The 13158-nt window shown below is 37.7% G+C and overlaps 1 protein-coding gene across 4 annotated transcripts in view; it reads right to left on the reverse strand.

Annotated features, from left to right (window-relative positions):
* Positions 1 to 202: 202 nt before the first annotated feature.
* The window catches only part of DNAJC13 (DnaJ heat shock protein family (Hsp40) member C13), a 108231-nt gene continuing 95275 nt past the window's right edge, over positions 203 to 13158 (reverse strand). For 3 of the 4 annotated variants that reach the window (XM_011370305.2, XM_023529591.1, XM_011371085.2), the window contains 6 exons: positions 12895 to 13068; positions 11237 to 11416; positions 10802 to 10942; positions 9294 to 9437; positions 6867 to 6966; positions 212 to 1075 (listed from right to left, as the gene is read on the reverse strand). In XM_011370305.2, the coding sequence (XP_011368607.1) occupies positions 969 to 1075; positions 6867 to 6966; positions 9294 to 9437; positions 10802 to 10942; positions 11237 to 11416; positions 12895 to 13068 (846 nt within the window). In that variant the 3' untranslated portion in view covers positions 212 to 968. Of the gene's footprint in view, positions 1076 to 6866; positions 6967 to 9293; positions 9438 to 10801; positions 10943 to 11236; positions 11417 to 12894; positions 13069 to 13158 lie in introns of all 4 variants that reach the window. The other variant, XM_023529553.1, reaches the window with a different exon arrangement.

Genomic DNA, 13158 nt, shown 5'->3' on the forward strand with positions numbered 1-13158 from the left:
AGATGCTATCTGTTTCTGGAAATTTAGAAGTGGCCAAAATATTCACGAAGGGAGTTAGGAACAACTAGATAAGTCAGTGTGGCTGACTGTATGAAGAGCTGTGAACATGAGGTAAAACCTATGTTTACTACCACTAATAAATCTGTCTTAGAAATAAGATATGAGTCTTCAAAGAGAAAAAAATTAAACTAAAACAAATGTATCTCATTAACAAAGCAGTCAATTCCCTTTATTTTTAAAATTTTATGTACACGTATGAATGATCTGTATAATGTACATTCAATATAGAAAGCTTTATATATTTGATAATGTATAGAACATTTCACAATTACACTAATCTCTTAACATAACATCTTGACATCCATTTTTAAATTTTTTTGCACAAGCTCCTTTCCCATTCAATTTGGTAAAGCCAGTTACACATACTGATTTGTACTGTGAGCTCTCAGAAGGTTAATGATTGAGGAGAAGGATACCAGTGAACAAATGCAGGAAAAGACAAAACCTAATGGTGTTGGATGGTGGGAAGAAGACAGCCAGGGGCTCGATGCGGTAGAGGGAAATACCCTTTTCCAGGGACAAATGACTTAGCCCAGTTTCTGTAGACTGTAGTTCAACCTCACAGTCACGCTAATTCGAAAAAACATTATAAAAACTAGGAAGGAAGTTTTATCTTTTTGATTCACAGTCTTGTAAACAGATATAAAGGAACAAAATGTGCTTACATACATCAAGAAAAAAAATTCTTGTGTACCCACTTAGGTTGATCCACAGAGTGCTTTCTTGTAACGTGATATAATTAGAGTCGGTGACTTTTTTCCTAAACAAAAATATATTTATAGAAAAAGGAATAACACTGTCATGAAATCAGGAGAAAGGCAGTAAGAGTTTGCTTCAACGTATCAGCTGGAGGAATGTGGACTGGGCACTGACTGGCCTTTCAGCATTTATTGTCTCTCACAAATGTTTCAAGTCTGATAGCCAACGTCGCCTGCCTCATGGTCTACAGGAGGCGGCAGATTAGACATGACAGACGAGGATGTCCCTGTGGTAAGGTAGCCAGCAACTCCAGGTCCTGCAAGAGAGAAAGGAAAACATGCACCTTCTAGAAAGCAGAGTCATGTGAAAACACTGACCTTTATAAAAATGTCAGAACCTTATTAAGTACCCCGTCATAAGAAACTGACAATCTATTAAATTATCTAAATTGTACAAGCAAATCTTAACAAACACCTACAGAGCACCATTTTCATGGTTTGCCTTTACCATATGACAAAGTTAAAAATGATTTCAATATTTATGCTGGACAGTAACACTACTGTGGATATATGGAAAAAATTTCCCTTCTCACATCTAGAAGTTCAATCTTTCAAAAAATCCTGGGCATGAAAGGATAGTTATGTCAAATTAAAAAAAAAAAAAAATGGGAACAGAAGAAAGACACTCTATACTCGGTCAGCCCATCCAAAAGTCATACCTGCTGAAATTCCCAACGAAAACACTTCTATCCATCAAATTAACCTATTTTCATTTGGTGCAAAAAAAAATATGCTATTTTAACAAGTAATACCAAATGAACAAGAGTTGCTACACCAAGGTCTCAGAAAAAAAGTAAGGCTCTGGACATGTCATAGGTCAAAACAAGAATGTTACAGGACAGGTCTCTATATTTTAGTTTTATATGTCTTTTTTCGATTCTGAAAGTCTCTATTGCATGAAAATGCTTATATGCCAGCATTTGTCAAGATGTGTCCTATGAGCATATAATGGCTTTAGCCACTCTAGTTTATCTTAAATATTACAGAGACATTTAATTACATCTCAGAATCACTGCACAAACTATACAGAGTACTTGCAGGAGACACTACATCATAATACTGTATAGTGATCAATACTTTTAACTGAAGTCGTAGGAAACAAGGCAAACAGCTAAGGAACATTGAAGGGTTAGGACTAAAAAGGCAGTGGAAGCAGCATGCATTTAGCAAAATGGTTCTCTACCTGCTTCAGAGAGCTACACAGAAGTTAGCAAGCTGCCTGGCAGAGCGGATCTAAAGCCCGCTCCTGAGGTGAAGGGGGCTGCTGCCAGTTAGAAGGGAAGGAGAGACACCTGAGGGGAAAAAAGAAATATAAGCAGCAAGGGAAGTTGTGAGGAAGTGCAATCAGCAGAGCAGGAACTAATGTAGGACAAATGGGGCACAATTCAGATCATCTTGTTTTTCACCTTACAAAGCATTTGTATCGAGGATATGAAATGGCTTATATTGCTGAGCACTGTGCATCTAGCGTGTAGTTATATGGCAGGAGATAGACAACTCAGCCTGCATGAGCTGTAACACGCCACAACAGAGTGCACCCAGGCACTCTGAAACATTGAACTCATATAACTTAGAAAAAGATTTTCCCTTTTTAAAGCCTGCACCTATCAACCCCTGCCTTCCACCAATCAGGACACAGGCCTTCCATAGACTGCTCAGGGAAAAAGACCATGGGTCAACATAGCCCCTCTGACAAGGTGGTTCAGAGCTATAACAACACACACTTACATCATCTCCCAACAACCTGTCACTCTTTGAACCTTAGGCAGCAGCAAGATTACTAGAAAACTATCAAGCAGAAAATCTCATCAGATGTAACCCTTAGGAATGAACTCCCAAACACTCCAGATCGGTATAGTTCCTGAGCACTTCTGATTGTGGGCTCAACCTGGTTCACATCAAACATGTAGGCTATGAGACCAAATCATGAATGCCACAAACAGAAAATCTACTAAGGCTGCAATTCTCAAACTATGTGCGGAGGCAGCTCACAGGCACACTGTGGTTATTTTTAATTTGAGAAACACAGAGACATCTGCTGGACACCATACAAACAACTTTCAAGTTGTTTGGACATAACTATTTAAAAAACTTAACTAGTAGGTATTTTTTTTTTTGTCTAGAGGTACACGAAAAAAAATGACTAAGCTATTAAGGGCACTATGACATGAAAATGTTTGAGAACTTCTAGGCTAAAATCTAGACTGTGAAATAATGGGCCTCAAAGGATTATCTAGAATATCCTAGCTCTTTAGGAAAGAAAAGTCAATTCCTTGATATTTCTGTGAATGAAGTCTGAGGTGTTCTCTCCCACATACCTCTGGTCTCTCCTTGAGGGCATGTCTGGTTTCTAGAGGCCAAAAGGTACAGTCTGGTCATCAGGATGGGAGGGAATAGCTGTGTTCTCCAGAGAAAGGTGGGAAGAAAGAATAGGGGTCGCCAGAAATGAGGCATGTGGCAGCAATGGGCAAGGCAGGCTTAGAAGGAATGAGAAAAGATGGAAAATTAACAAAGAATACAAAATGAAATTGGCTGCCATGATGGAGTAGTGAAAGGAACATGGGCTTTGGTGAAAATGAGCAAGAAATTCTCAGCGGTAGGGGAAGCGGGTGTGGTGAAAAAAACGGGAAGCTCTGCCTTGGGAGCCAGTGTCCTATAATAAACTGACACTGACCTCAGGGAACCTCTCCTAACATCATTCACATTGACTGATCTTATAAATAGGAGTAAAAAGAAAAGCAAAAGGTAATAAAACCCAACTTTGCAAAGGACTAACGGACTGGTTTGAGGAGAGGCTCAAGAACTGAACCCTCTGTCCCTGTAATGCTTAGGAAACCAGGTTAGCTATTCCATATGCCTCTAATTAAATATCTATAACGTTTTTCATCTCGAACTCTAGCTCCTGAAAGCATCTTCACTTTAGCCTGTTCTCTTCCTTTTCCTGTTTCTTCTTTCTTTGATTTTCTAGGTGACATCATTTGAGAATTTTCATTGATGAAATTATTTTACATGTTCAAAGTTATCTGAACTTGTCAGCACCAAGCACTTCTAGAACCTAACAGATGGCTAACCCAGGACCCCAGACAAACAACCACAGATTATCTGCATCACAGGTAAAATCACAATGAGGCACTCTTAGATGAGCACTCATCATAAAACTAAATAATATGCCAGGCTAGAGAGCCAGCCTCATCTGAGGCGGTCTCATCTCAATTTATCAACACTGAGTAATCCTATCTAGGACATTTTTCATTTTTACACCAAATCCTGAACATGACTGAGTGACGTTTGCTCAGCAGCCAGTGAGAAAATCATAAGTGTAGGTTTGGTCCTTCTCATCTTGTTTTGAAATAATTAACTTTCGTTATTATTCTCCATTTCTTAAACAAAATCCACTTAACTGTCAAACTCACCGAAAGGTATGAGTTAGAAGAAAGGCCTGGTGATGTGTGCTCTCACAGTACCTTATTTCATTTGCAAACTGATTACAGAGGGGCTGGGTACAATATGAATCTTCTCAAGATTGAAGGTAGGGAGGGGTAAATTTAAAATTCCAATTCTGCACAATATTGTTTACATTCCATGGAGTTCCACACAATGTGATTTTACCATTATTAGAAGTACTCGCCCCTTTTATCAAACACATGACACACAATAATATATCAAAGAAGCTCAAACACATATAACAAAAAAACATCTGGCAACCCAAGCAATTACACATCAATTCAACTGGCAGTACTCTTCAGTTATTTAGTCCTTTCAAACAGGATAGGCCAGAGCTGACGGGGAAATCTTCTCAAACAACTAACATCTCAACAAAAGAACATCCTAGATTGATGATGTGCAAGAACTGGACAAATTTGGGCTGGCACATCTCAGAGATGGTCCAGATCGTCCCATGCTGACATGCCCACTGGCTTCAGCCATGGCTTTCACAGAGGCCCCAGTAACATCAGGCTCTTTCCAGGCTTAGATTTATACCATCTTCCCCTTGACTGGCTTTATATGAGACTTGCTGCCCTTTGGGCCAGACCAAAGACTTGGAATAATTTGTAAACACCAGCCTTATTTCTCTCCAACCCTCTTCCACCCCCTACAACTCATCACAGTTGCTTCTCACACCTCATCTCAAAACCCACCCCAGGGATCCAGTAAAAAGAAAGGCACAGACAGGAACCTTTATTCTCTGTACTTTTTCTATAGTTTTTAAGGAATACAGATGGAGGTGAGGACTAAAATGATTTGTAAAGGAAGTCTAGGTCTCTGAAGATAAATCCCTCTCTCTTTTGTATTCTACCCACAGACCTTTTGGCCCAGAACCCGTTAGTAAGTCAAGGACCACCTGCAATCTTTTATTCCATCAAGTCAAGTCAATGAATGCTAAATACAATGAAAAACAAAAAAAAATTAGAAGAAGCCTTCCTGTAGGGAAACTTATAGTCTACGTCTTACTATTCTTCAGGACCAGATTTTAAATAAGTTTACTCTACACTAGAAAAAATAAGGCAGATTTTCCAATCATAACATCCTTGCATACAAAGTAATAAATGTAATGCCACGAAAATGTGGTATTACATAAACTTGTGGAAAAATAGTCTAAAGAGGCAAAGTTTTTAACGTGCCTGTAAGAACATAATCCTACTTAGAAGCTACAGCTTTACCCCAATTTGAAATTGAGATATGGAAGGGATTAAGACCATATTCTAGGTATTTCTCTCCATAGTAATCACATGGGACAGAAAACTTAGAGGGGAAGTCTGTGGTACTCTGCTCTTAATGTACACATGTGACCGACCAGCAGCCAAAGTACCACGTTTTTAAATTTTAGGACTCTGATTATAAATTTTAGTGAATTAATATTACAGTGATCATAGTGAAGGAAAAGACAATAGTGTCACAACTGAGTTTAAAATGAAAACCAAGCAAAGTCCTCATTTTTAATATTTATGATTTTGTCTTCTAGATTTATAAACTTCTATACTAGCACTCAGGATTAATAAGACAATTACACTGGTATGAGAAACACTGGGTAATAATTTTTTTCTCTCAATTTACCTACATCACCTCTGGTCAGAGGAGGATGCGAGGCTGACATTTTTTAATATACAGTCGGCACCTGAAACAACGGCGGGGGTAAGGGGGAAGGCAATGACCTCTCACATAGTTGAAATTCTGCACACAACTAGTTGGCCCTCCTCATATACAGATTCTCAACCTTAGAGTTGACCCTTGAACAACATGGGTTAGAACTGCGTGGGTCAACTGAAAAAATTCACATATAAGTGGCTCCACCCCGTACAGTTCAAGTCAGTGTTGTTCAAAGGTCAGGCAGACAGCAAGAACCACCTCATATTCCTAAGTTTCATTTCAACAGAAAACTTTTCTACCAGAGACTATTTCATTTTTAGCAAATAACAACAGAATGCTGAGTCAAATAAGCCAACATGAAAACAAGTTTTCTAAAACTGTTATGCAATTAGTGTGTCAAACAGACAAATGCCCTGAGCTTCAAAATTGTATTATTTTTTGATCCCTAAGCACATATTTCCTCCCCTGAGAGGACAATCCCTAAATATTTAGCTAAATATTTAGCAAAATTCCAGATTAATCACTGGGAACTTAGAAGAAAAATATTTCACATAGGAGAATACATATTTGGAACTTCAACCTATTATTCTGATGGAAATGGAATGATATTATCATGTTTCTGATGCTATTATTTCTGAGTAGGTAGTTCTCCACAATTTTTACATGTTCAAGATAAACATTTTAACACAGCCATGCTCCAAATACAATCTATGACACTGTTAATTAACTGGATCAATACTGAGCAGAGCCCACGTTTCATTCAGCACACATTCAACACAACAGCAGTTCACATGCTGTCCAGGGCTAAAACCAGGTCTACTCCACGTCCACGGCACCTCCAGGATGAGGTAGGTAGAAGCCGAGGAAAACCTAAATGCTTTTTTCAGTCTAGTCAGGACAAAAAGAGGTCCAAGTGGCTTCTGCCACATGTCTTAGAGTAACCAATTAGATGTGGTTTACCTGTGAGGTATCCTGCTGTTTGTGAGTCAGAAATAAACAAATCATGTTTCTGATCTTTGAAGGCACTCCAGACTGAAGAACGAGACAGGATTTCATTCACCTAGGGAAGTAAAGCAAACTCTTGAGCATAAATAAATTAAGGACTAGATGCTGGAAGATGGAACTAAAGCAAACTTCCAAGACAAAAGGAAGAAGGCCAGCTGAGGAAAGATCCAAAGATGGAGTAAGACCTAGCATTCATCACACACCCTATACCAGGTACACTTTATCAAGCCAGACACACAAGAGTCCCTAAGTTAGTCTTCCCGCTAAACTTGGACTCTGTCATTTGAACCTACAATTGACTGACTTGTATGTAATTCGGGCAGGAAGATCTTCTTGTGATAGTAACAACTGCCTAAGAGTGTGGGGTGGGCTTGTGAAGTATTCCCAAAGGAGGGGTATGGTGAGAAGATCCTGCAAATTCACGTTAAAACTTATAGCAATCTTTCAACTTGTGGGTTGTGACCTGTTAGAAGTTTATGTAATCAATTAAGAGGGTTGTGATCAACACGCCTGAGAAAATAAAACAGGTTAATATAGAAAGCTTTAGAGTATCATATGTAAAATGGATATTGTTCTATGACATACACACACACACACACACATACACATACACACACATACATACAAATGAGTATAAGATGTGTGTGTAAATATGTACTGGACTAAGATGAAAGACATATTTCTGTGTGACACAGACTTTAAAGTTTAGGAAATTCCAATTTAGAGAATATCTTACATATCAATAGTCACATCAAATATTTGTTGAGCACCTCCAATGTGGCACACTAGGTGGACACAAAGATGAGAAAGACTGTCTTTCTCTCAGGTGCTTACAGTCTAGTAGGAGAGACAGTGTCAGAAAATTTAGTGGTAAGCATTTATGTAGGGATCTACCTGGGGTCATGTGAGTCCAAGAGACTCCTTGTTCAATCTTGGAAAGACGTGACAGTGTAAGTGACTGGTTGTGAAGGTAGTAGAAGAGTTCCTATTTTGCGAACTATCATACTTCTATCTTCCCCTTGGGTTACTTTGCTAATTTCACCAACAGGAATCCTGAGGCAAGTCAAATGGGAAGACAACTGTCTGTATGTGGTGCACAGGAGTGAGTGGCTTTACTTGGCATTCAGAACACCTATAGGCAAAAAACTCCAAAATACTTTACATAAACCTATAGTTAATGACTGCACTACACATGCTGTTTCTTCTTTAAAATCACTTTAAATGATGACACTGATGCAATAGACAAACATAACGAAACATAAAAAATGTTTCTTGGAACACAAAAACACAGTGAGTAGATTCACGAAAGGAAAGCTTTAAGTCAATTTAAACCTATAAAAAAACATTAGTAAGTAAAAGCAACCCAATATCCATTAACAGATGAATGGATAAATTGTGGCATACACATACAATGGAATATTATTCAGCCTTAGAAAAGAATGAAGCACTGATACATGCTACAACATGAATGAACCTTGAAAACATGCTAAGTGACAGGAGCCAAACACAAAGTCACATATTGCATGATTCTGGTTATATGGAATATCCGAAATGGAATTCACAACAAGCAGAGCGGCAGCTGCCGGAAGCTGGGGGAGGGAACTGGGCAGTAGCTGCTTAATGGGTATACAGTTTCCTTTGAGAACTAGATGAAGGTGATGGCTACACAACACTGTTATTGCACCACACACTAATTATTTGTTTACTTTAAAATGACTAATTTTGTTATGTAAATTTCATCTCAATTAAAAAAGAAAGTATTAGTAGATAGGGCTATCTAGCAACCTGAATGTGGAACTTCCCAGAAGCAACACAATTAATGAAACCAAAGAGGAAAATTAAATTATTAAACTGGCTTGAAATCAGTATATCATGCAGCTGAAACACATTAACATGTAAGTCACACAGAAAAGGAAACCAGCACTTTATAAGTGTCACTAAAGAAAGGAGTTGAAACTAAAATGACGTTCTGTATCTTTTAAAATGGCAGTATGAGTGGGCTGGTTAATGAATGTGGTTACTGCTATCCAACAACTCCTAGAACTGAAAGTTAATTTTAACCAGCCCCGAATGCTCAATATGCTTCAATGCTGAAGAATTTTGGCATTTTTCTTCCTGAAATGTACAACACGCTATCACTATTCAGAAAAAGAATCTTTCTCGGTGACTATCTGAGTATATGCTTTGTGTTTTTTCACTGGTTACGAGGCAGCTATGCTAGTCCATCCTTGATCTTGTGATCTGCTCCAGTTACAGCCAACAGAACCATACCTGTAAGTGGAAGCTAAGCAGAGGTGCATGGATTGCCCATGCCTAAGACCCTTGGCTTTGAGAATATCTTGTTGTAATCCACAGATCAAAGTCAGCTCTGTACAGACTCACCTGTTCTCCATGCTGCAGGCTTCGAGTCATTGCCTTGAGAGCTTTAACAATCTGGGCCTTAGTGGCGGCTGGGCTGTCCAAATTTTCAAGGCCAATGCCTTCAAGTAATTTTAAGAGGTACGGGACCAAATCTGCTTTCAGGGCCTAGAAGACAATATTAACTATATATATATACACATGTTGAAAAAAGCATAAACCATCCATTGAAGAAATAATTTCACCCACAAGACCATGCCTGGAAGAGGACAGTGCTTTCTTTTAATGTCAGATGCAGATATTCTTTTAGTATCTAATGATAATGACATTCTCATTTAATAAGATTTTATTCCATGCCATCAATTGTTCTAAATGCTATACACTATTTTATTTGATCTTCCCAACACCTAATGATGTAGGCACAATTATTATTACTGATGGAAAAATCAGTGCTTGGAGGATGAAACGTTGACAGTTACAGAGCTAGACAGTAACTTAATATAGTAAATGAGTCTAGATCTAGATCTACAAAGTGGAAAATCTGAGCTTTTAGCCACTACACTGGGCAACAGTCTAATGACGCTATACTAACGGGCACCAACATTTGAAGTATCTCTATTTTTTCTTCACATTTTCTTAAAACATTTGCATTCACCATAACATTTCCTATCAGCCTAACAAAAGTTAAATACTACTCTGGTATCACACAATTTTCAGTGCCTACTCTGAAACTCAAAGAGAAGGGTAAGTAGTTAACATTCAGTGAGTGTACCTTTTTACAGATATGAGTCTCATAACCTGTGAGGTAGTTACAATTTTATTTTATGGATGAGTAATCTGAGCGCCGTATGGTTATCATGCCTGAGACAATGGAAGCCTTCAAGTGGTAGAACTAGCTCATGTTCTTTCCAATATAACAAACCCTCCACACCAATAGTAGCTTTGAAAGTCAGAGCATCCAATTATTTCCTTGAGATGTATCCAGTACATTTAACTTGCCTAAATGAGGGATGGGGTTGGGTAGAGAGAGGAGATTTGAGAGGAAAAGGGACTAGGAGAATAAGAGGGATAGATAATAAAGATGCAGGACCTTGGTTCAGGTAATGAGAAACCACTGAAGGATTTTTAAGACAAAGAGTGGCCCAATTATATTTAGTAGTTGTATTTCAGAAAGATCACTGTCATAATGGGTTTTAAATTTATTGTATGTTTCTTGTTCTTTCAGTGTTTGTCTATTCTATATTGGTACCCACAATTTTGTTTACCTAGTAAGCAAAATTAAAACTTAAATATCACAAAAGCACTTTGACATTGCTAAGATTTTTGGCAGCTACCCCACCTTTCTCTCTCTGTATATCTACACCTATGCCTATATGTGTGTTACCAAATATAAAATAACATATGCACAAACTCACAAGTTACCTCTCTGCCAAACCTAAGTCAGGAAAACCAAGTTGTGCTAAGTAAGTGGAAATCCATTTGTTGGTATATCTGCTTTCCTAAAATAGTGCTGACTCTAGAAAGTCACTTACTTGTGCTACTAATTCACTCTGCTCCTTCTGAAACATTCGATTAATTGCCTCGCAGGCTAGACCAACAGTATCTGGTCGCTTTTTCATTCCATTCATCAGTGGACCAATGGTCTCTAAAGACGCCATAGCTCGAACACACAGCTAGGTATCCCAAAAAGAAAGTTACATGTAGAGTAGCAATATTTTATATAGCATAGTAAATACCATAATAAAATATATAAAAACTTAAATTCGATTCAAATTTAATAATGACTGAATCAAATTCAGTCTTCTATTAATTATATCATTTAAACTGGTTTAAAATTGTTACAGTACCATGTGGTTCATATGCAGAAAGGCACACAGTAGGAAAGGGATTTATACTGCAATGTGCATTAGTCAAGAAGAGGGAGCACAAATACAGAGCTATAATCAATTAAATGGATTCATCGATACCTCGTTTTCGGACAGGGCATGGATAACCCGAATGGCACTCTTAGGGATGGCATTATTCCTGTGATTCATCGCCTGGATAACTTTGGGAAGATGGCCCAAAGGTGGCACCTGATCAGCCAGCTGAGGCTGTGCACTGAAGAGACATACTGTGGCCATCGTCAAAGTTTCCAGAGTTTCTCCCTGGAAGGTGTAAAACAAACAAACTATAAATATGAACAAAGTCTTAAACATCCTAGGCAATTATTTGGTGTTCAAAACTAGGTATTCACAAATTTAAGTTGTGACACATAGAAACTGATTCACAAATCCTGCAAGAGCAAACTTCCCCATCTTGATAAAAGACATGCATTCAAAGGACTTTAAGAATGTGGTATCTTAATCTAAGCAGCCTTTCACTGGGCAAGGTCATATGTCATTTCTGTTTAGGTTTAAGAGACCATGTCTCAAAAGATATTACTAGAAATGTTTAGATAATGTTACAGAAATATCAGAATCAGAGAACATCAATGATTCAGGAGAATGCAGAACTACTGAAATGTTTTCCCCAGGTCTTTTAAAAATCCTACTATTTAACATTTCTGGCTACCATAAAGCACTTACCATTGGGCATAATAGATTGCAAAGAACTATAACTTACACCATTATATGCAGACATATATATTCATAACATAATGTACCTTAAATGAACAGGGAAATTGGGATGTGCCCCAAAAAAGTGATATAGAAGGGAAATGTAATGTTATTCCCTTTCCAGGTTTCTACTTTGAAGATCTCATTATTTAAACAAACTATATGTAGTGAAAATCTTAGTGAAGAGAAAATGTGACTATGGAAAGAGAAATAAGTAAATATTTCCACACTAATATTTTTCAAAGTTTTGCTAAATAATAGTAATAAATAATTTCTAAGTACTTGACATGTGCCATATCAAAACTCAGGGGCAGGTTCTGTGATCATTCAAAAATGAGGCAACTGAGGCAGAGTCATGAGGTATTGCCAAGGTCACAGAACTAGTCAGTAGTGGAGCTGGTACTGGGATTCAGGACCATCTAACAAGACAGCTCGGGCTCTTAATAACCTCTCTATAGACAGCTTGTTTAATTCAACGATCATATACCTCAATTATTTTCAATCTAAAAGTTCAAATAACAAAACCTCATATACTATCAGGTTTCTAACTCACCAAACCAAGATGAAGGCTACTTTCTCACTCCAGCTTTCTTGGTGTGGTTACTACTCTCCCATCAATTTCTATAACTAGGATCATCCCTGCCATATATGTAGAGCTGAGTGAAGAACAGGCCCTAGCAGAACATACTTCTATCTAGATTTCGACACTGAAAATTTAGGTTTCTCCTTAAAATTAAAATCATTGAAATGAAATGGCAGAAATCTTCTTTCTGAGCTTCTATAATTGTTAGAAATAGTATCTTCTCAACTGTGATTCAGAAATAACCATTTTACTAACGAGTTTGACTTCTGAACATGTCAAAAAAAAGATGAATGGGCATATTTGAATTTAAATATGGGTGCTATATTGGAAGAGGTAGCCAATTCTAAATGTGTAGTCAATGAGGATGGCGTTTTAACAGAAATACTATCAGTGTATTTAGGAAACTATTTTCAAATAGTTTTCAAATTGTTTTGCTGAAACTCACATGAGGATTGTTCTTCTCCAGGAGCTCAGTTAATTTTTCTAGTAGTGCAATAAGAAATTCTCTAGGTTTTCTTAGAACCCAAGTTGGCTGTGCAATAAAGATTCGTAAGAAAACTCCTCCAACAGCAAGTTCACCCTCTGCTTCTCCAAACACCACAGTAAAATCTTCAGGCAACTTAAAAGAGACAGAACCATAATAGTCAAGTCACTTAAATCATCACTAGCTGTAAATTAAGCAAGAAATGCAAAGACATGTTTATGAAAT

The sequence above is a fragment of the Pteropus vampyrus genome, unplaced genomic scaffold, assembly GCF_000151845.1.
Source record: "Pteropus vampyrus isolate Shadow unplaced genomic scaffold, Pvam_2.0 Scaffold1, whole genome shotgun sequence".
In the NCBI taxonomy this organism is placed as follows: Eukaryota; Metazoa; Chordata; class Mammalia; order Chiroptera; family Pteropodidae; genus Pteropus; species Pteropus vampyrus.